Source organism: Poeciliopsis prolifica, unplaced genomic scaffold, assembly GCF_027474105.1.
Source record: "Poeciliopsis prolifica strain line A6 unplaced genomic scaffold, Auburn_PproV2 SCAFFOLD008, whole genome shotgun sequence".
NCBI classification, from domain to species: Eukaryota; Metazoa; Chordata; class Actinopteri; order Cyprinodontiformes; family Poeciliidae; genus Poeciliopsis; species Poeciliopsis prolifica.
Genome location: NW_026562383.1, coordinates 5,691,948 through 5,715,958, shown reverse-complemented (window position 1 = coordinate 5,715,958; position 24,011 = coordinate 5,691,948). Strand labels below are relative to the sequence as shown.

Sequence of the window (24,011 nt, the reverse complement as noted above, 5' to 3'; positions counted from 1 at the left end):
TTTTCTGTGAATTACTGACATCATGTGCCAAAGAGCAAGAAGAAGCAAGACATTCAGCAGTCAGCAGAAAGGTTTTGGTCTTCTGGAGCTTCTGACCTCTCCTGGTCATAAAACAAACAGGACTTGGAAAAGTAGGCAGGTTTTTTAAATTCTAACAATTAAAGTAAGGCAGTTAGCATGCTAATCATGTTTTCTTTTACAAAATATAGAAAAACTTTAACAGCAACTATTCTCTCCCTCCTGCTGCCCAAGATCAGAAATGAATAAATGCTGGCAGCAGAAAGGCTTAAAAAGTTATTTTGCATACCACATTTATGTCTTCTTTTGTTATATTTCTTAAAGAGAAATGAACTTGGCCTGTTATCGGATGGTCAAAGTCAAGGCTGTCTGATTGGTGGATCAATTTTGCAAAGTTAATAAACTTTATAGCTGATGAAACAAGTCAAATCGAAAGCAAAATCTTCCAAACTAAATTATGATTATTCCACACTCCATATGCCGTGGAATACGAAGCATCCATGTGAGCATTTCTTAAAATTGTCAATCGTAGCGAATAATTGCTTCATCTCACTACTCCTAAAAGTGATCCCTGAGGACCGCCAGCACTTTTAATTCAAACGCATGTATAAAAACCTCTTCATATTTCCATTGTGAATGAATGCCAGCGCTTTTCCTGCTGTGGCTCACAAGTCAAAGCACTGACTGGCTTTTCTGGGGCTAAAATTGAAACTGCAACAACACATACAAAAAAGTTGTAAAAAAAAAAAAAGTCACGGAGCAGGATGGGAGAGAGCGGGCAAGACCGATAGGTTGGAACGGACGAACATCTTAAAAGGACGCAACAGAGTCGGTTGGAAAAGTGTCACCGGGGGAGAAAGGCAACGGCTCAAACAAGAGAGAACGTCAGAGAGGAGAGCTGGAAGTCTGGGTTTGTGTTTATTGCCGTCTTAAGACGGACTGGAGGACTTGGACCGAAGGGAGAGGTGGAGGGAGAAGTGACCTGACTGTCAATGACGCCACATTACTGACGCTCTGCTTCAGAGCAGGCCCAATACCGACACATATACCTCGTGGCCCAATGTGTTATCAGCGTCTCGCCATCTCTCTCTCTCTTGCTCAAAAAAAAAGAAATATCAGATATGAAGGGAACAAGAACAACAACCTAGGAAAACTTTTCTTCTTTGAATTGAAACAAGCTCTTTTGACTTTTAAAACACCTCAGGATGAACAAGAAATTACTAATTTCCCACCAGTCCTCTGGTGGGGAAAAAAAAATAAAAGCAGCAGAATGATTTCAGAAAGTCTCTAAAGGTCTAATGAGTGGATGAAAAGTTTTGAATATGTGTCAAAAGTACCCAAATATCACAACTAAACAGAGAAAAGGGAAGCGGAGAGCAACTCCACTGGTGGTCCAGCAGCCACATCTCGGCAGCGTGACGCCGCCGAGACGCGGCCCCGCATCCCTGTGCCTTTTGTGCTTCCAAAGTTCTGAGTGTCGCCGCGCAAGAGGAGAACTCACCAGGATCCCAGAGAGCGGCTTCTCTTCCATCCTTCGCGACCTCGTCGGCAAAGATCCTCTGCCTCTCTGCTGCTTTCTCACTCACTGCCTGGAATGGACTCGTCCGCCTTCTGGCTATCAGAGCTCTCGGCGTCTTCTGAGGGGCCCCCGGGTTGTTGCCTTCACCCCGTCGTGTCGGGCTCGCTTTCTCTCTCTGTCTCTCTCTCTCTCCGTCTCGGTTTCCCCCCACCACTTCTGTGCCGCTCGCAAGTGTTGCTTGGAGTGGCGTTGCCGCTTTGTGTCAATTCTGCCTTAATCCAGAAACTTTTCTAAGCTGTGAAAAGAACACGTGACAGGCAGAGAGGGGCAGGAGGAGGGAGAAGAGGGGTGGGAGACGTGGGGTTGGGGGTGTGGAGGTGAGAAAGAGACACTTTTTAGTAACGTTCCCTCCCCTTTTGTGAATATTCAGATCCATCTTTAACCGGGATTTGTAAAACAAATATAACGTGGCACCAATATTTGTTGGTTTGTTCTTTTCTTGTCTTAAAACGTCTTAAAAAGAATTTTAACTAAAAATACATAAATCAATGACAGCGGATGCAAAGAATTTCGAAAGCATGTCGTGAGATATTTGCATACTGTAGCAAAGCAGCTGGCACCACAAAGTGGCCTTTTGTGTTCAGAGATTAACTGTTAGGGAAACGTTCAGACGGCTGTAAGACGGCCAAAGTGGGAAAACGGCTCTGAGCCCGGATTTGAGGGCAGGTGGCGGAAAATATTTATGTTCCAACACAACATTTTTTTATAGTCCCAGCCTGTCCGAAATTTCTTTTCATGAGGTTTTAGTGAAAAAAAAAAAACAAATAAAAAAAATTAAGTGAAAGGCTAACTATTTGGTTAAACTAAGCAGAAAAAAAGACATTGTCACTTTTATTTGTTTTTTTTTTAGATTGGAAAATATCTTCTCTAAGTTTTTTATTTTTTTTTTTGCAACTAAAGATTAAATATCATAACTTACATTCTTTTGGTTTCTGTTTTCTCAAAGGGAACACCAGACATCAAAAAGTCTTTATAAACTTATTTTCCTCCCTTCAGTTTTTGCTTCTGTTGAACAAAACTGAACTGAGCATTAGGATTTCATCTTCAGTAAATTCAATGCGGAGTGCCTTTAATCAAGAGCAAGCTCTAAAGTTCTAAAAACTGGACGGGATTATTTAAAATTAAATACAAATTCTTCCAAACGCAATATAAAACTCTGAAGCCTTCATTCCATTTTGGAAAACAAAAGTTGAAATCCAATAAAGGATTTAAAAAAAGAACTGCACAGAAGGCTATGAAATGACTTATTCTTTAGCTACATATGATTACATAAGAACAACCAGAACTATAAATAAGTAAAAAATGTATATAATAAACCCATCCAGTACTCATCCAATTCCAAGATAAATTACGTAGTTCTGAGCAAATGTCATAGATAACATAACGCTGATAATCATTTACTTATGACAAAATTTTAGCAGCAACTGGAATTACTGTTGCTTTCTAATTTTAAATAAAAGCAGTGAATCCGTGCAAACTGTTTTAGTTTGTGTTTGCACCGTGAAGATGTGGCAAATATGAACTATTAGACATTTGAATTTTGTAAGAATCTCATATGTTCCGGTAGCGGTGATCTCTACAAAATGTCTCGACCACAATCCGTCACTTCAGCACTGATTGGGACTTCCTGGCTGAAGTCTTAATCACTTTTAGTCTCAGTCGACTTTCAAAAGGACAGATTACATCAAGCCAATACACCAAGAAAAAAAAACATAACAATTTACACTGATCACCCAAAGTATAAATATTCCAAATTCAACACTAAAAAAAACATCTATCCCAAATGTTAAGATTACGATTCTGACTAAATTAGACAGCAACAAGAACAAGGCACATCAATGGAGGTCCCAACATCAAAAAATACAGGATCCAACATACCACCAATAGGGAAAAGTATCAAACTACGCTTCATATTAAGAGGAAAAAGTTTTATGTCAGCTGAACAGGTTGTTGTATCGAGGCTGTAAAATCATGCACAGTGGCTGGTTAGCAAGTCCTGCCTAATCTGACTCTATAAAGGGGTCATTACAAAAAAATAAATAAAAGCATTTCAGCAGAAAAGGGTAGGGGAAAGATATAGCCACCGTTCAGGGTCACACACATAAAATAACCCTCCACCACATGCAAACACTACGCCAGGAGCCCATGGAAACTCCAAAATGCCCCGGGCCATGCATCACACACAGCACACTGCACATCGATAAAAGATAGCCGAAAGAAACAAAACCACATTATAAACTTGAACCCTACCATTTACAAAGAGATGCTGGAAGAGAAAGACAACATCAGCGGAGGGCAGCCGGCTCGGGCTCTCAAGAATGATCAGGGGCCGGGACTGAACGCTGTGATTGAAGTACGTAGCTCTGCCTTCGTCCCACTGAAGAACTCCACTAATGTATGGACGTGAAGAACCGGGGAAAGCCGATTGGGCAATTCTGGAAGGAGTGGCAGCAGGAAGTAACATCAAGACACCTCAGTGAAGGAAGTTGGAGAAGACAGAAATGAATGATTATGTGATGTTAACGCCAACATAAATACACAATTAATACTGACCCAGGCAGAGTTGGATAGTAACAAGCACTCAAATACATTTACTTCAGAAACCTTTTTTGTTTATTTACTTTTTGATTTACTTTTTGTTCATTCACTTTTACTTGAGAAATTTTATCAGAAAGTATCGCTACTTTTACTTAAAAGTAAAACTTTTGGATTCTCTGCCCATTGGATGAAAAACAAACATTTGAACAACAAATTTACCAGACACAGGCACACACCTGCAGTTTGTTAAAGTTTTACATTGAATGAAAATGTGCTTGTTATTTATGTTAATTATTGTCATTATGGTCCTTAAAATACCAAAATTTCCACTTAGCTTCATATTTTAAAGTATTTTTTTTATAAAAAGTTTCATACTTCAGCTTAAAGTTTCCAGCTACTGTGTCCCTGTTTTCTGTGTCTCCTACTATCTCAACATCATAAATGAAATTATGAAGTATAAAAATGATTCTAAGGCTTAGACAGTCCTGTCTATTTAATAGGAAGCAATTTTCACCAAAGAAGAGACAGAATCTTTCACCTGCGGCAGAAAACGTCTAAACCAGCTACAGAGAAATCCTTCAAGACTGAAAAGGACTGGACCTTCAAAATGATGTCAAATTTAACCAAAAGACAGTAAAAAAAAATTAAAAAAAAGAGAAAAAAAGAACTAAAATAGCTGTAAATTTGGATCCACTGAAAATAATCCAAACAATTTGTGACCTCGTCTTAAGTCACTTGCCTGTCTGATTTGTGTCGGGTATAATTGCAGAGGTTGCAGAGGGTATTATGGTGAACGGATCTTTGGTCTTGTCTCTTAGTTTCATCAAAAAGAAAAGTCAATGCTTCAGGTCACTTTGAACTATTATTCAAAAGTGACCTGTATCTTCACACGTCTTCATCGTCCTCCCAGTGATTTTAAAAGAAAAGGAAGACCCACACAAACAATTTCACACTAAAACTCCCCAGAAAAATGAAGCTGATGAGCTCTGATGCTTGTTTGCATCTCTCCTTGAAAGTGGCGGCCATTTATTTTCTTGTCCAGCATCAGTGTCTGACCTCAAAAACATGCTTAGAATTCTCAAAAACTCCCGTAAACACCCCCCAAAAACATTATAGAAAGGCTTTCCAAAAGAGTTCAGTGTAAGTAAAACAGTGGGCTGATATAATAAACCACATGGATTGAGAGATGTCACTCCACTTCATATGTATGAAGGCAGACAAGCGAATACTTTTAATATACTCTGTACTTTTGGTATACACATATCTAAAACATTCTTGGAAGGATTAACGTTTCGTGTTTCAAACACATTCATTTTTGTCTGAGTTTAAACCATGCTGTGTGCTGACTAAAGCAGAATTTGCCTAAAAAAAGTGTCTGTACAAGAAAAAAAAAGTTACAGTAGACTCGCAAACCTTCTTCTTTCCACATACATCAGCATTTCCCTTGAAACTTTATGGGGAAAAAATAATAAACGGTGACAAAACCAGAAATCAACACGGTAGCACAGGGAGGGAAAGCCACATTTTTCATTCCTCTGCTGGAAATAGTTGTGTACTTTCTTAAACTCCTGCATAACATGACAAAAAAAAAAGAAAGAAATGCATTAATGCAATTGTAGAAATGATAAAGCTGAACAACTTTATGTAAGTGAGGAGAAGTATACAGCAGAACGGTAGACAGCGTCGCTGTTATTTTTAATTTCTGCTGCTCGACAATCAAGGCCAACAATAACTAAGAAACATGCGAGCTAAGCTAAATATAGCACTTGTCTCAGAGAGATCCAACGTTGCTCTCAATGTATTGACAGCTATACATTCAGTTCTTGCAATCTGCATATGAACTGTGTCAGTCAGTGTGACAGCCTCTGGTTCCCGGCCCTGACACAATGTACAACAAAGCAGCCTCCAGAAAACAAAGCGGCCACCTTTTATTGCAAGCCATGTCTACAATGCGTCATATTGTTGGCCTCACAAAGCAGCTGTGTCTACTATCAATGAGGTCAATATGAGGCAGCAAGATTGGGACTCCACAAGTTCTGTTTGGTTGCGATAGACAGCCTTACTCGTATACATGTGTGACGCCAAGTACAACTAACGCAGCACTCAAAGCAGCCCTAACTAAGCTCGAGCCTTTGTTCAGGACCATGTGAAACAGAGGCGGCAAAGCTGGAAGCACTTTGGGAAAGCTGGAAAGACAAAAAGGAAACAACCACAGACTAATTCCGTCAACAGCGCAACGGAAATGAGAATATTACGGGATTGCAGCGTAAAGATAAAAATGACGTTACAGTAGAATTTTAATGATTTTCGTACCTCAGAGAATCCACCAGAAAAATGTATGTAGATGCTGTTTGTGTGTATCAGTAGGACTGCCAAAGTGGAGGTTTATCTTCAGCCATCCGTCGCAAAAAATATTTTACAATAAAATAAGGCTGTCCTTATTGTAAAACCACAATAAGGACAGCCTTTTTGAAAACTAAATGAGGTCAGTAAGAATTCCAGCTGACGGCACAAAACGACACACAGCACTGGGTTCAAGAGGACGGGATGTAACAGAATTTTAATATTTCTAGGGAAATGTAAAATCCTCTGTTTTGTTTTTGGGACATGGTAGAAACTGAAAAGGCAGAAAAAAATTTATATATATATACGTAATTAAGGCTTTGATCTTTGGAGTGGCATGTTGAAACACCATACATTTTCAATACAAATTTGAAATGCATTGTAGCTTAGCAATGTCAAAATGCTCCAAGGAAGATGCTAACTTCAGCTGCATTGGCTTAAGGGGATTAGCCAGACAGAGTATTGTGTTTTTAGACAGAGTATCTCCCCAGTCTTTGCAAATCCTTTCTATCTGTTCTGCCACTCTCTCGACATTTCAATTTCTACCAAGTCAGAAATAGTACTTGCACAATCATCATTTTACACTTGAGCTCGTTTCTTCAGTGCTTACGCCACCAGATGTTGGTCAGCTTGATTTCTTTCATATATCCAAACAATCTCCACATGCGGACAAAACAACTGGATAGAGCGAATGAGAGAGACGTCGTTTAGACGACAAGAGGTGTGCTGTTTCAAATCATAAGCAGTCCTCCAGCACAATCTATCTGATCTATAGAGCTCTTACAAAAACACAAGCATATGTCCACCAAGAATAACTCTTTACCCTGAAACAGTAACCAGACCAGATCAACAGAACTGTCAGAATCAAAGACAAATTAATTCAAACAAAGAGTGCCACTCAAAACATCTTTCGTATGCTTAGTGCCAGCATCATCCAATCTTGTTTATCAAAGCTTTACTTTATACATATATAGATAAGGAGAAGTTTATGTGAGTGTCTTATGTAGTCTATCAGTTTATGGCAATCGATACCCAGCTGCCAGACTGGAACAGGTCGTTCTCTTGCTTTTTCCATTATGAAGAGTGGCTACGGGTAAGGGTCTCTGTGACATGATATTTACACCCAAGGAAGGTGTGGGATTTCAATAAGTTGTGGATTTCTACTATGAGGAACTTCACAAAGTACAAAATAGTGGCAAACTGTTCAGTAACGATCAACATGTAGGGTTTGTTTGAGGTCAGGACTTGTGTGCCACTGGTAATTTTGTAAAGACATTTCTATAATATACTTTTTCCCAAAATGTACAGAAAATTTGGATTGTTCAATTTTTCAGGTTACAATCATGCTGTAACAAAGTATTGATTCATTTGAAGAAACCTTTTTTACAGTGGTATAATTGATGATTATGCTACTCAGTGCTCTATATTTTATCTTCTTTTCAACATTATTAGTTAAGTATTTTATCTAAGATTAGTTGAATTTAGTTCCAATATTTTATTTTGTTCTCTAACATTTTAAAGCTCTTTTGAACATATGTCTGACCCAGCATCCAAACTGTGGGTTTAGTCTTGAAAGAAGTGGTATTCGGCATTAGGAAGTACTCTACAACTTTTAAGCTCAAACATGAGACATGGTAACAACCAACAGAAACACAACAGAAGGTCTGAGGAAATCAGAAATTATTGCACGAGTTCCAAAGCTTGCAACTTTTGCTTTCACTCTGAGCACTTACCAGAAAAGAAAAGGAACTAAAAATCTCTTGTATTGAGAACTGAGTCACCGGAGGAAGAATGATCAGACTAATTTGGGTTGGAAACCAATTCCTGTGGCAATCAGAGTACGGAAGAAGTCATAGTTTTGGTGGTCAGAGAAGGAATCTGTGAATGACTGACAGCTAAATACAAGTAAAACTCCAACAATTAGCAAATGTAATTGTTTCAGCCATTAAAAAAAAAAAAATAATATATATATATATATATATATATATATTATATATATATATATATATATATATATATATATATATATATATATATATAATACTCTGCCGCTAGTTCATGATATAACACATTCAATACCACACCTCAGCTGTCGTCCACGCTTTGTGAATCTCCCTAAACTCTTCAACAAGCTTTCCAATACTCTGGTTATATATATATATATATATATATATATGTATCATATTGTATGACTGCTAACTCTTGCTAAAATGACACCAATAGAAATCAACCTTACCACCTTTGAAATGCTCAACTGAAGACATCGTGGAAAAATACCAACCAGTTCCTTGACTGCAAAGGTGTGCAGACATGTAAAATAAAAGAAGGAAACAAGAAAACAAGAAGAAGAAAAAAACTGGTCAGAAAAAAACCCATAACGTTACGGATAGTAATGGACAGTAACGTTAAAGAAGTTGCAGGAATAATGATTAATAATGGTTAATTCTGGTTGGATGTATTCTATGTGTCTGGACAAAAAAGTAGGAAAGGAAATGTTTGTAAAGGAAACACTAAATCTAGCTAAAACTTACCAAAACCTGGCCAAACGTGAATGTGGTAAGATCTAATGAAACCAAACATTTGATCCCGAATCATCAAGGACTATGGAAACTTCACTCTGAACCTAAAGGACTTTGGACAGTTGAATAGCAAGACTCTTTTCTCCTTAGCCCAGGTTAGGAGCTTATAAAACTGCCGCTAGTTCATGATATAACACATTCAATACCACACCTCAGCTGTCGTCCACGCTTTGTGAATCTCCCTAAACTCTTCAACAAGCTTTCCAATACTCTAGTTATTTCTGTTGCTTGGCCATCTTTTTCTATCATACGCTTTCCTTCCACTATTTCCAATAATTTCATATGATACTGCACTCTGTGAACACCCACCAGTTTCTTGATTGTGTAGGTCGGTGTTTAAAAACTGGAGGGCAAGTGCTTGACAGAAAAATCATTGTTTTCTTTGTCCTATCAATCTAATTTTCTGATTAACTCATTTTGGGTTTTGATTAACTGTAAGCCATACACTTTTTTTATTTTCACAAAAAAAAAGCTTAAACTATACCTTCTATATGTGATAAATCTGTGCAAGATATGAGGATCTGTTTACTAGCTGAAGTACCTTTCGGTAATGTTCTAAATTATCTAGATGCAAGAAAAATATTTATCAACAAAAGAAAAATGCAAAGTCTAAACACTGCAGAAAATGATGAACTGATGAAGTAAAAGTGAAAGACGACAAGAAACTGAATCCAGACGCACAAACAAATTTAGAAACAGAAACAAGCAAGGCAACCAAAATTTAAAACAGGAACAAGGAAATTCCAAATGTAAGATTAAAAAGTAAGAACTAAAGAAAACATTTGTCTCAACTTAAAAGTCCCACTCTACTTTCCATAAGATCAACACATATGTCAAATACAAACAGGGATTTCAGGACTTTATTTGAATGAATAGATAGATTGATGAAAAGAAGTGGGAGAAATACATTTTTATTAATCATATTAATGAGTTTAACCCTAACCCCAACCCATACATATAATCTACTCCACATTTCTTCAAAACAAAACTAAAAAAAATATTTTAAAGCTCTTACTCTACCTTATTTCACTTCACATTTGTATCTGTGACTCAGATCAGGCATGCCTTTTGGCTGTAAAAAAAGAATTTCTGCATTTTGTCTGACAAGATAGCAGCTTTGCTAAGACTATAAAACATCCTTGAACCATTGCAGTCCAGAGCGCAAACGGCAAAGCTAAGCTGCACGTTCTTCCCCTCTAGTGGTGACTGGAGATAAAACGTGGCCCAATCCTGTCTGTGTCTTCACTCTCATCTCTTTCTCTGTTTATTGGGGCCTGCCCATAACAATGCATAAGGAGAGCAGTGAATGACTCACAAAACAAGTCAGTCACTGCCTCCATGGATTGCATGGCAGGGACCCAGTGTTCTTCACCTAACAGAATGTCTCTTTATTATTATCGTCGTCATTTATTCTTCTTCTTAATGCGGCTCGTACCGCTGCGTGCCCACCCACAAATGTGGTATCAAAACTTGCGGCTCGATCCCGGCATTGGAGCTATTACTTTTAGTGTGATTCAGAGTTATGCCGTGCATTAACATTAGCACAAACATTACCAGTTCACTGCAATAAGATTAGCCTGCATCATCTTTTTCTCTAGCAAGGCAGAGCATTAGCATTAGCATTTTACCTGACATAAGGTATTATCTATTTCTCTTACTTATTAGCCATGTTTAGTATACTGAATTGAGTAAGTCAATTACAGACAACATGCTAATGATGCCCCACATGCTACTGACAGTATTCACGCTACCATTAGCATTTTGGCTAATTTTAGCTTTTACACTAATTTTAACGTACTGAATGGTTCAAATCCATAGTCAACAACCTTGTGATTTGTGCATGGGCTACTTTGTCATTTTTTAGCTAAGCTTAGCATTGATGCTAATTTTTAGCATCAGAACGCTGATTCCAAACCAATGGGCACACTTTGGCAGGCCCCGGTTAAATTTTTTTCAAGAATTTTCTAGTTAAAAACTAAGATCTGTCATACATAACCTAGCAGCATTGTCACTTTAACTGAAAACCACTTAAATCGGAAGATGTGACGATTAAAGCAACATCTTCCTGGGCCAAGACCATCACAACACGGCCGTGCGTTGACACCTCCGACACACAAATTGTCTTTTTTAATTATCTTCTGCTTTGCTGTCCACGCGACTCCCTTCCTCCTCCCTCCTAATGCTCTAAATGCCGCAGCATTTGGGAATGCCAGACGTCCAGACATGTCTGGACAAACGCTTGGCAAAAAACAACACTGAAATGTCGGAAAGCCATGCTGTGAAAACTGTCCTGATCCAGGTCATGGGAAAAAGTATGCTGGGTGACATCCAACAGTCCTGACCACTTTCAGAGGAATTAAGAATTAATTCCGCTTGTTAAATTGACCACCGTCTGAGGCAGCGAGAATCCCTTCTGGCTTGATGTATTGATGGAAGAAAATTTGGACTTTAGTAAAGAGCTGGAAATTTTTAACCCAATAAATTTCCACCCCTGCAAATTTTGCGGCACCTGACTACATTAAAAAATGGTTCATATCTAGTACAGGCGGTTAACGCAGGTGGAGATTTATAATTTAATTAGAACAAATTTTTTTACCTATTGAGTTCTTGAAATAGAAACTGCAAGGAAATAACTTTTGTTTGTGTCCCCGACAAGACTTTTTTCCACATTCGAGTTTTATGGTAATTTAAAAAAATAAAAAAATACATCACCAACATTGAGAAAAACTCTTGAGGAAGTGAATCATTGGAAGTCAAAATTAGAAATCAAAGAAGAAAGTGCTCATTTTCATTTAGATCAAGCACATGCTAGCAACAGGCATAACGGAGAAATTTCTTCAGACTCATACCCCCTCATCATGGAAACACACGAAGTTCATATGATGTCGCTTTTAAGTTGAAGGCTATCCTTCTGCTAGTACATATCGGTAGCCGCTGCACGTAAGCTCATGAACAAATCCATGATATGGAGACACAGGGCTGCGTCCTTAATAGCAGGTTTATTAAGGCTTGTGAAAAACCAACCCAGAGTGGTGGAGATACCAACGGCTTATAGCCCAGTGTGGCTTTTATATGTGCGTTTCCACTTAAAAAAAATAAATAAAAAATTTGTGGGTGTGGCTTAAAGTAAGGTGGGCTCTATAGTCCAGAAAATATGGTAAACATCCAATGGGAAGCAGTTGCGTGGACCTCAATGCCTTTGTTTGACAGTCTGAGGAGACCGGGCGAACAAGCACAACATGAAACCGTACAGCTGAAATAGCTACTTATCACAACTAAATTATGCTGAATTAACAATGCGGCAATCCTTGAACACTCGGCTGAGAACAGAAAACTGAGTAGACCGCAGAAAACTGAGTAGACTGTAGTAGACAAAACTGCGGTTTGTCTACGGTCACCAAGAATGAAAACGATGGATGGGGAAAATGTTGTCTGGTCCGTCTATTCTCAACTTCAGACAGTAAGGTCAGAATTTTTGATGGCACTCAGTGATTGGCTCAGGCTGATGGGTTTCTGATGTTGGTGTGGTGTTTAACCACCACAACTTCCCAGAATATTGTTGCTGGCTATACTTGTGACTTTATGACTCCAGTGTCCCACCATCTAAATACACAAAGCTACAGTAATCTCAAACAGACACATTGTTGAAGGTTAAGGATCTTTTAACAGTAAAAAAAACAAACAAAAGAAAAACACTTGGTTCTAGCAATATGCACCTCGTATAGCAGTGGTAAGTGCATAATTTTAACATTAATATGGAATTGCTTTAGTGCTAATTCCCAACTTATTCCATATACTGTTACTCTGTTTGGCAGTTAATCACAGAAGAAAGTGGTGTCACTCATGCCAGAACTCAATGTTTAAGCAAAGTGTTTGAGAGGACAGGAAGTGACAGGAAGTGTGGAAAGAAAAATCTTCCATCAAGCCCCTCCCTTCATCACTAATCCCCCTCCTCAGAGCTCCCTCACTTTCTGCATAGTGAACACAGTGATCATGAATGGGGTCTCACTGTAACAGTGCCACGTCTTTCCTCCTTAAACATGAGCCCTGCAAAAATAATGACAACACAGACGTCATCCGAGCAAGATGCTGATCTGACTTTAACACCGTATGGTCACTGGGGCAGACGTACCCACAAAGCTACAAATACACCAGAGCTGAAGTCAAACCTATCCCCCCCACCCTTTTTCTAAATCTCTTTCTGATCAGAGATGTGTTATTGTGTGCAGAGGAGTGGCGCGCCCTTCACTTCTGCTCAAACACGAGGCACCGGGTAGAAAAAAACCCCAAAAACCTGCATCACCTTGGTCTTCGGTTCCTCCCCTGTCAACGTCAAACCTCCTTAGAAAAGAAAAGAAAAAAAAAACTCTTCCCCTTCTATAGACCCCTCCCATTTCTTTCTCAAATCCAAACCGGCCGTGGCGGGGGGGACAGCAACATGTGAGGGCTCTCCGTCCACCTGAGGCTCCCGAACCAGGTTTTGACGCGTCTGCGTCACTTCACCTGAAAGTTCCCGATAACGAGGACAAAACGATGTCAAGTTGCCTGCAGTAACCAAATCAGTTTCTCCTCCCTTGTTAGTCCTCATGCATGCTAACAAAACTCCTCCATATGTTTTGTTTCTTTGTTTCTTTTTTTTTTTTTTGCAAGACGGAATGTCAAATAAAATGAAATAAATAAATAAATAAACAGCGGGGGTAACTGCGCCGGCGTTTCTGCAGCCGCGCCGCGTTGACGATCTCGAGACCCCGACCGTCATCAGACAGCATAAAGAGCGGAGCGGCACGTGCTCAAAATGCATGTGCTGCTCGTTCTTTTGTCACGAGAGCATGCCGCAACGACTCCTCTTCCAGTCCCCCCGGTGATTTATTGTTTTTGTTAGTTTGTTTTGTTTTCTTCTCAAACCTCACTACAATAATAATAATAATAATAACACCCGTTTTAACCACGATGCGAATTTAGAGCTCAGCTGAGCCAGACAGGTGTGGTAGCTCAGTGCGGTGGGGAGATGTGGAAGGAAATAACAAAAACATATTTAATCAAAGAAATAAAGGAAGAACAGTGGAGAAAACAATAGTGGCTGTGTGTGTCATGATAATAATAATGATGATGATAAAAAAAACTGTACTGAATGGACGGAGACAGTTCGGAGGTTCTGGCATGCAGACGGGGACTTTACCTTTTTGTCAGGACCGATCAGGTCGGAGGGATGAGGGGGAGAGCGGAGGAGGATGAGGAGGAGGAGGAGGAGACGTGCGTCGGCATAACAACTGTTGGAGAGGCTGCGGGTGAGAGGGGGGCAGGAGGGCGTTTTTTTCCACCGCAAAGCCATGAAAATAACAACAAAGGACTCCTAAATGTGGAACAAAAAATTTTTTCGTACTTAAATCCTACGAAGACTTTATGACAATAAATATGAGGAAAAAATTATTATACATATGAATATACACACAAAATTAGTTAGCATCAATAATAATCCATTTACATACATGTGAATAAATTGCTGCCTGCAGAGCAATTAAAAAAAGAATGGAACCAAAAAACAGGGCAATATTTAATCGTTTAAAGTGAGGCATTTTGTTAGCATGTTTTCTATCATTCTTATAGCTTGATAGGAAGCCTTATCCAGACATTAATAAAATGGTGAGATAATACTGACCACTGAACACTGCATTTATAAAAGATATCAACGTTTTTCCAACCCCATCTGCCGCCCATCTCTAGCTCCCTGTTGTCGAGTTCAATACTACAATTCAAGTTTAAAAAAAGAAGGTTAAAAAAAACCCGCCTCAGCGCGCGCTCGGAGGGACGCTGCCCAAGCTAGCTGTATGGGGTCTAGCTAGCGGCTAGGAGAGCTAACTAATCAGTGCTGTTCCTGTTATTGATCTGTTTAAAACTGGAGCTATTACAACATTCCAAAGCTATTAACATTTATCTAGGTATAGTATATACTATTCTTGGTTATTCTAACACTTATTGCTTTTCATACTTAATTGTATTCTTCTTAAAACTCATAGAGGTGAGAAGGAGTTACGAAAAATAGTGTCACAAAGATGGGATTAACAGATGTCAAAATAATCTTTTTTTTTTAAGGAGAGGCTGAGAGGAAGGCACCCAGTCACGAGAACTTGAAATCAATTAATTATTAAGGTTATAAATCACTTTATTGGTTAAATGTTGGCATAAGGTTGTCTATATAGTCTCTCACAATCTTTCAGCAAAAGCTATTTATATTTTTCTTAAGACTTGCACATGAAAATTATTTAAAATTGAATACATTTCAAATCAGTTTTACAATAAAAATATTTAACAAATCATTTATTTACAAGACTACTTGCTAAACCAATGGAAAACACTCCTTTCAGGCTCCTGGTGCCGGTGACCCCCATAGTTCCAGCTCTGCCCCCAGCGACCCCCGAAGATCCTGTTCAGAAATTGAAAAATCCGGGGTGGCAGCCAGTATCGTAAAGTTCCCGATTGATACATATGGATAAATCATGCCTGACTCTCTGAAACACTGTTGGTGTCTCTTCCAGGGTCTTTTCTGAGTTTTCCTTCAGGGTCTCTTCACTTTCCTGGACATCCTTTGATTTTTCCTTGGATTTTGATTTTTCCTTGGATTTAATCCTGTCAAGCTTTACTTTCAGAGCAACAATTTCTTTATTGAGCTCATTGTTCTCTGCTTCAAGCCAGTCCTGCTCTCTGGACTTTTCTCTCAATGAATCTGCTACATTTCTTCTTATTGAGCAATGTGTTCGTTCCCGGAGCACATTTAACCTTTGAGACGTCATCATAATGATGTCTGAATCGAAGCTCTTGCTTCCTGCAATTCATAGAGCCCCAATCTGTTTTTCATAATTCTCTTTTGCATTCACAAACATTTCATTTCCTGCTTGCCAGATTCTTACATTATTGTTCCTGTTTCTGTTGAGATGCTCAATTTTTATCCTAAGGTTTTCCTCTCTGTTGAAACTCCTGGTTTTCTTTCTCCAGTTTCCCGCATCTCTTCTGTAAAATGTTCATTTTCACTAACAAGAAATTCTTTTCTGCCATATTTGCTGTGGGTCAAACCTGAAACTGCAAATAAATTTCTCTGTGGAATCTGGTAATATTGAGACAGACACCAGTGATGTCGAAGACAGGATGAGTGACATCACTGTTCCACATCAAAGCCACAAGAAATCTGTTGGGCGTGTGGGGTGGTGTTAGGGTTTTTTTTTTTTTTTTTACTTTATTCACAGATACACTGTATAACGACAGAGTGAAACATTAATTGTGCCTCAAGAAAAACAAATATAGTGAGAAAAAAATAAAATAATTATTTTCCCCACTTTTCCACTCTGTTAAAAGTGAATAGGCTGCATGATCAAAAATATATATTGAAAATAATAATAGTAACAATAAATCATTATGATTTCCATCCTGAAAATGAAAACACACAGGTGTATTTTCTGTTGTATCCATATCATCAATGCATGCATGTGTAATGCACATATTGAGAGATCCCACAGTACTCGCTGTGAAACGTGGCCCATCTAGAGGATGCGGAAACTGAAATCAACCTCAGGCTGCAATCTTCCGTAATGACAACTTAAAGTCACCTTCTGTGTCTGGTACTGGAAGAAGTCTTCCCACGTCCTCTGTCTGACCCACTCAGATGGCGTCCACGTTTTCAGGGAGCAGCTTGTCCGAGAGAAATCCCCATCGAAATTCCTGCTTCCTGTTCAAATATTTAAATGTGTGAGCCAAGAATGTTTACGTCTCGTTCTGCTGCAGCGGAGCTGTACAGCGTACGACAACCGGCCGCATTCAAGCACTTGCACTGGTACCAGCTGGTTTCCGCCCAGACTCGCGACATGAGGCGCACGACCTCTAACCTGGTGACTGTTGACAAAACCCAGAAGCCCACAGGGTTAGATAAACAAAGCTACAAGCACCCACATGGCTTCGCCTCCTTGACAACACATGCGCGCACACGCACTCACTGGAGAACATCTGCAGAATACTAATGCATTATCACCACTCAGGTAAACCATGAGCTCTGCATATACCATGAGGTATAGAGCTTTGCACATACCTTATGCAGAGGTATATGCATAAGGTATATGTGCATATTGAAACAGTCCTGTTTCAAAATTCAGTTTGATTAAAAACAGTTATAAAAATTATGATTTTTAAGGGTTTTTTGATTATTATTTATTTTTTTATTTCTTAGGATTTTCTTCGGATTCCTCTAAAAGTGATCGTAATAAATGAAGTGACGTCGTACTGTAAATATTCAGCTGGTGATTTAATGCAAAGAGTTGGAGAAACAGAACTACGTCTTTGCGAGCACATTTTGTGCTAACATGGCTTCAGTGGTGTGACATTTTGTTGACACTTAATATTCAGGTGAACTCAGGTAGCTGAGGGCTACTCAACCAAAGCAACGCCCGGCCAGAACACATTGCATTAAATAATAAGACATAAATTAACGAAGCTTCGAAGTAGATCAATTTTCCTCGAGGAATTTTAATAATGGAGGTATTCGAATCACTCGAGGAATCGTTTCAGCCCTAATCCAATTTCAATATGGCAGCTAAAAGTGCAGTAGGCCTACTATAGTTTTTTGTAAAATTGTGAAAATAAATTTTTAAAAAATCACCACTGACTATTACCAAAAGGCATTAATTTTGTATAATTTCTTTTGTTCCCCTTTGGGCCCCCGACTTCATCCAAACTCAACGTTATAACAAATAGTCAAACCATTATAGTCCACAAAAAGCTCAATTAAAAAAAGCTGATCAATCATAAAATGTTCTCTGGTTCTGACGGGTCTGCAGTTCCTCTCCTGATCCATTCCGTCTGTCATACTGCGTCACGGCGGACACCTTTTTGTCCATTATCCATCTTCACTGACATCATTCAGCCTGGAATGTGCGTCTTCCTCCTCACGTCTGGATTTTAGCCAGCTTTTGCTTCTAAAGAGGTGGAGTATCCGGTGGTAATTTAAAAACTCGTTGATTGCAGCTCGCCGGGCTGCGTCGTGTCCGTCTGAAACGGTTGCCTAAGTCGGTCGGTAGAGTTCCGGGGGTCCTGATTAGCTCCAGCCACGACAATTTAGCTGACCTTGATATTTGCTGTGTTTTATTTGGGTCATTTAGTGTTGATATGTGTGTGACAGGGGTGCCTATCGGACATTTATGTATCGGTTCAATACGAAACGTGACATTTAACCTTTTTTTTTCTTTTTTTTTTTTTACGGAAAGGGTGCAGGGCTAAAATCGCCACTGGGCCAGACTATCCTTTCGGTGCTGCATTTGAAATTCTGAGAAAGCAGAGCAACTAAACATCCTGTCATTGGGAGAGACATGGAATTTACTGACTTTTGATATGTCAATTGTGTAGAGTTGAGCGGCTACTCCAGTTGGAAAGCTGGAGAGACTTGTTGCTGGTCCCCCGCCGGGTGGACGGCTAATTCTAGCTTTAAGTTGGAGGTATGGAGCCACCGCGCCTGGTTCCGTTCAGTTCTGTTTTGGGTGAGCTACCTTATTGGGGGGCTGTTTCTTGCGTCATGCAACAGCTAGTTCCTAAAATGTGTGTGCACACCATGCGTTCACTGAAGGCTGACCTTTATTTTCGCCAGGAAACCTATATGAAGAAAACGGCTGCTAAAGTTCTTAGTCCCTCGTGGGCCTCCCGTGTACGCCAGTCAAATTTTAGCACAAAAACTAGAGGGCTTGCAATTTTGATTGTCTCGTTAATTAAGCTGTCAAGGAAGTTGACAACAGAAGCTGCAGCGGCGGGAAATAAATCAAGAGGGACATCTAGTGGACAAACTAAGTATTCCACTCCAAGGATGCCGCCTGTCTGTCGATGTTTGTTTTGTTGTTTTTTCCCTGAGAGAAATGCAGCTGATCTCGACCCTTGACCTTGTTGCAGCTGCTAGGGTGAAAGGAGACGTCACTGCAGAAGTCCCTGTTGAAATACAAACAATTAAGATGAATTTGCTAATAATCAAGATGCAGCGCTCCAAAACAAGGGATAGGGCCTGATGTGGGACTTCAAACTTGTGAAAGTGAAAATGGGATCTTTGTTCACCTGCTGCACTTGAATTGCTCTTAAATATTAAAAAAATGTGACATTTCGTAACCAAACCCCAAAAAATTGTACTACAAAATATGAAATAAAACACCTGAGAATTACAAATATCCATTTTCTTATTAGATGCTGCTTGTCATTCCAAATAAATTTAAAAAATATTCCTGATTTATGTTCATAATAGGTTTTTCTAGTATAGGTAAATATTTCGTTTGGACAATGTTGTTCAAAAATTCACGTGTATCAGTTAATGTACTCAGTAAATCATGTTTTATACTTTGAATATGCACATACTCATGTACTCAAGCCTTTATCTCTATTAATGGTGATTTTTTTGTTTTCTGTTTATAGTTAATGAAAACATGAAATTTAGCACTGGATAATTACATCTGACCAATTCAAAAGAAATGATTATGAAGAAATGTGGTTAATAAAGAGAAGTATGCATTATCACCAACCTCTGACCTGGGAAAAAAAAAAAAAAGAAAACATGCAATAGAAAAACGTGAAAATAAAGGCTCGTGTCCTGAAATATCCTACAATCTAAGTTACACTGGTCAATAATTTTTTTTTTTGTTTTTCTTTTTTTTTTTATGACTGTTCAGAGTCTGTATTGAGTCTAGTGTTACTTTTCAGTGAGTAGAACTCATTTTTTCACCACTGCCCTGAACAACGCAACTACATGACCACTAGGGAGCAGTATTGCACAAGCAACGATGTGAAATTTAAAGGGCATCCTGGCCAACTCACCAGCTGCAGTTCTTCCAGGCAAGGCACATGAAATATTTTCCAGTTACTTTCAGCACATGTTCAAGCAGTGCACCGACAAGAGCTGGACGTTGTACGCTTGATGTCTTTCGTCCCAAATGAAGACAGAAGAAAAATGCGACCAGTTGCTACTGATGATGTTAAAATCTGCAAGTTGGTAGAGCGCGCTCTACTCGACTCCCAGACCAATTACTGTTAAATAAAAGCCCGTTCAGACTAAAAGAAATCTCTAACTTTCTAGTTGGTAAAATGAATTAATAACAAAATCCTGAAATTACAAATCCAACCAATTCCATCTTCAAAACCCACTATAACTGCTGTGTGCTTAGGACATAGGGGAAGCTTCTCTCAGTTTGTATCGCTTTAAATATTACTACTAGTGAACATGTCTCATTATTTTCGGTACGTATAAAATAAAACTCATTGTTATCACTTTGTACCAGTACACAGGTTTTCTTGGTCACTGAGTGCAACATCTCCCCATGTCAAGTTCTCCGTTAGGACACTGTAGAGTCGGGTTTGGTGTTCTTCCAAAAGTCAAGTTCTGCTGAAGTCTGTTTTGGTTCTTTGTTCTGGACTACAGCTAATCTGCTTCTTGTTAGCATGAAAATGGCTGACTGAGCCACTTCATGGGAGAGTCATGGAAAGCAGCCTACGTACCACCAGTGGTCCTTGCTCCACAGTTTGAGAACCACGGTACAAGTACAATGAAACTTAACAATAAAAGTTGTGATATATTTTAGAGCAGTTTAACCATTTTACACTGTGGCTAATGTAAGGTTCTCAAACCTTAGCTTGACTCAGTGACATGACAGTTAATTATCTTTAATTATAATGGAGTTTTCAAAAGGAGCAGATAAAGAAAAAAGCTTAAGTAAAGATATAAACAGGTGTGACAGTTTGAAATGAGCAAAAACGAGAGCGTGTTTATTGTAAAAGTACTTTTTTTTATTACGAGCCCTTGAGCACATAGAAAAACATTTGCATTCCATCAGCAGTACATATGCAAGCTTACATCTTAGTTTCAAGTAAAAGCCGTTTAACCAGTGGTTACAGTGGATACTTCATTCTTAGACGCACTCGCTCAACATTCATTCATTCGCTCCTCATTCATTCATTCATTCACTCATTTGTTCCTGACCGTTGTCCCGCCAAATGAGCCATGTGTGGGAGAGCTGAAGGAAGCCATGTCTGTTAGCGCTGTAAAAAAACAGTACAGTACCTGAATTTGCTCATTTTGCTTGGATGAGCAAAATAATAATAATAATAATAAGACTGAAAGTGAAACGCAGGCTGATCCCTCAATGCAAAGCAAGGCCACGACATCTGCTGTGTTCAGGAAAAATATGGCAACTTTGACCTGATTTTTACCTTATTCTTAGAAAAAAAAAAACAACGTAAAAATGAGAGAAATAACATATAGAAGTATATGTACACTTCTATACAATCCTGGGTCCGGCCCACAGTGAGCGAATAAAGCAGTCTGGCTAAGGCACTCACCAACTTATCAATAACTTACAACAAAGGCAGATGGAAGAAATTAGTTAAATACTAAACTACTATAACTTAGCCAGTGTTTGTCATATTTTATTTAGGGTTTTTCTTTTACAAAAATATACATAAACCACCAGAGGCACTTGATATGGTAGAAATGAGGCACTTGTAGAAAGTAAAAAAGAAAGTAAAAAAAAAACAAAACATAAAAAATATAAAATCTCCACCATTTCCCACGTTGTATCTTCTCATAAAGCACATAGTGACTGCATTGGGCACGCTCCTGTGTGTGAATGCTTCATTTCCTTCATACACAGCAGTCCGGTTAGAAGTTGTCCACCTGTTGTGCTGCGTCTCTGGAGATGCTGACAGTGATGCCCCGGAGGGGGAGACCGGGGGTGATGGAGGGGTCCAGAAAGAGAGTCTGCAAGCTGGGAGTGACCTACATGTGCCTTTTCATGTGGAGAGCCAGGTGGTCCGAGCGAGAGAACGCACGCTCGCACAGGTGACACTGAAACGGCCTGTGCCCGGTGTGCTTCCGGAAGTGCCGAGTCAGCTCGTCGGATCGGGCGAACTTCCAGCCGCAGCCTTCCCAGTTGCAGTGGTAAGGCTTCTCACCTGGCGAACAGAAAAGCCAAACGGAAGTTAGGATTTGCAGCGCAGCACCACCTTGTGGGAAACATTAGAAGTTCGGGCGCCGCACAAACGACAAAACAACAACAACACCCGATGAAACGAAGATTAGCTCACCTGTGTGCGTCCTCATGTGCGCCTTGAGATGGGAGCTCTTGGTGTAGGTCTTCCCGCAGCCGGGGAACTCGCAGTTGTGCGTGGCGGCGCGTTTCCTGGTCCAAGACTTTCGCCCTCGCTTCTGCTTCACGCAGCCGACCTCGTCGTGCGCGTAAAAGTCCAGCAGAGGCGACGAGGGCGGAGTGAGCATCATCCCCTGCAGCGAGGCGGCGGGATGGTGCTGCTGGGGATGCATGCTGTACTGTCCCTGGAACTGTGGCGCACCTCGGTGTGCGTAATGCGGGTGGTACGGCGCGTTCACGTACTGGCCTGACAGCTGGTTTTGATCATGATCGTGATGATGAAGATGGTGGTGGTGGTGGGGCCTCATTTGCGACTGCAGCGTGCTGTCTGTGCGTCCCTGAAGTTGGATCTGGTGCGCGCCGAAGCCCGGCGCCGCACCGGGAGGCTGGTGGTGCGTAAAAGCCGCGGCGGTGCGCATCTGGTGCTTTTCATACGCTCCTTCCGCGAAGGCTCCGGCAGCAGCTATCATGCACGACTGCACCCCGGGCTCGGTTTTTATTTTGTATCCAAGCGGGGACGGAGGTGACGCCGCGTGGGGGAGCGCAGGGCCGCTCAAAGCCCGCAGCTCGGTGTACTCGCAGCTGTCCCTCGCCTTCCTCGCGCTCTCCGGAGCGCCTTCCTCTGGATAACTCATGTCGGGCGTAAGAAGTTCCGCCATCAGGCTGCGGACAGGGCTCGACTCCGCGAAGCCGCCGACGACGCCCGGGTAGCCACGAGCCAGGTGAGAAGGCGGGTGGTCGGTGCAGTCTGGCAGGGAACCGCCGCCGCAGCTTTCCGGCGACTCCGGCAAAGAGTACCCGCACTGCTGCTGCGTGGGAGACGCGCTCCCCCTGTCGCTGTTCCCTGCAGTAGAGTCGGCGCAGATGGTGTTCGACAGGATGAACTCGAGGTCCAGAAACTTCCCGAGCTCGTCGTCGTCTTTGTGGGCTGCAGACGGAGAGTGGACGATGCTCAGGTCGACCTCGATGCGCGCGCTGCCCGTGCCACCTGTCGCGCCGCTCCTCACCCACTCATCCATGTTGCACAGCTGCAAATAAACGCAATAAAATAAATAAATAAACGAAGCTCGCGTCAGAAAAAACCCCCACAAGAACATGCTACGCTTGTGATCAACCAAGTTTAAAAGATTTAAAAAAAAAAAAAGAAAAAGTAAAAACATATATTCTACTTACGTTATCCATCGCTTTGAAATTGGGAAACGACGTCAAGGCGGGCATCAGTGCCTCAGCCACAGCCATGCTGAAAGTCTCTCTCTCTATATATGTATATATATAAATAAATATATATATTTAACAATCAAGGCAACGTTAAGAGTTTGACGTATCTGTGCACGCACGGCGCACGTTCTGGTTCGCACAGGCAGCTCGGGCGCGCTCCAGGATTCAGGATGTGAGCATCAACGTCGCCAGACGGACTTTTTATACCTCCGAGTGGGAGGCGTGGCCTCGGCAGCAGTAATCGCGCGCACATGTAACTTATGCATGCACGACCTTCCCCCGTCGAGTTACAAAAAAAAAAGAGAAAAAGATGGAATTTCTTGAGCAGGTCACATCAAAGTGCCAAAAGACTTTAAAGAGAAATAACCTGTAGTTTGGATGAGCATAAGTTTAAATGAGAGGAATAGGACTTGAACTGAATTAAGTTAAATTTTTGTGGCAAAAAAAAAAAAAAGTCCCCGAAGGCTTTGGCACATGCATATTAGTTTCATTCACATGAAACCTGACATTTTCCTAGAGGCAGGAGCGAGAGGGCGACTCCAAACCCGAAACGCAAACATTAAAATCCAGGTCACTTACATT

The 24,011-nt window shown here is 40.5% G+C and overlaps 2 protein-coding genes across 4 annotated transcripts in view; both read right to left on the bottom strand.

Annotated features, from left to right (window-relative positions):
* slc6a9 (solute carrier family 6 member 9) overlaps positions 1-14,282 on the bottom strand; it is a 69,673-nt gene extending 55,391 nt beyond the window's left edge. Inside the window, exons 1-3 of one of the 3 annotated variants that reach the window (XM_055033388.1) lie at positions 14,237-14,263; positions 3,848-4,032; positions 1,520-1,832 (exon numbers count right to left, since the gene is read on the bottom strand). In XM_055033388.1, coding sequence (XP_054889363.1) covers positions 1,520-1,549 — 30 coding nt within the window. In that variant the 5' untranslated portion in view covers positions 1,550-1,832; positions 3,848-4,032; positions 14,237-14,263. Of the gene's footprint in view, positions 1-1,519; positions 1,833-3,847; positions 4,149-14,236 lie in introns of those variants that run through there. The other 2 variants (XM_055033389.1, XM_055033387.1) reach the window with 2 other exon arrangements.
* A 6,549-nt stretch (positions 14,283-20,831) lies between these two features.
* On the bottom strand, positions 20,832-23,620 carry klf17 (Kruppel-like factor 17). The gene is made up of 3 exons (XM_055033837.1): positions 23,385-23,620; positions 22,150-23,239; positions 20,832-22,017 (listed from the first exon to the last, which is right to left on the bottom strand). Exons 1-3 carry the CDS (start codon positions 23,448-23,450, stop codon positions 21,842-21,844), a joined length of 1,332 nt encoding a protein of 443 aa, XP_054889812.1. The 5' UTR covers positions 23,451-23,620; the 3' UTR covers positions 20,832-21,841.
* Positions 23,621-24,011: the final 391 nt, after the last annotated feature.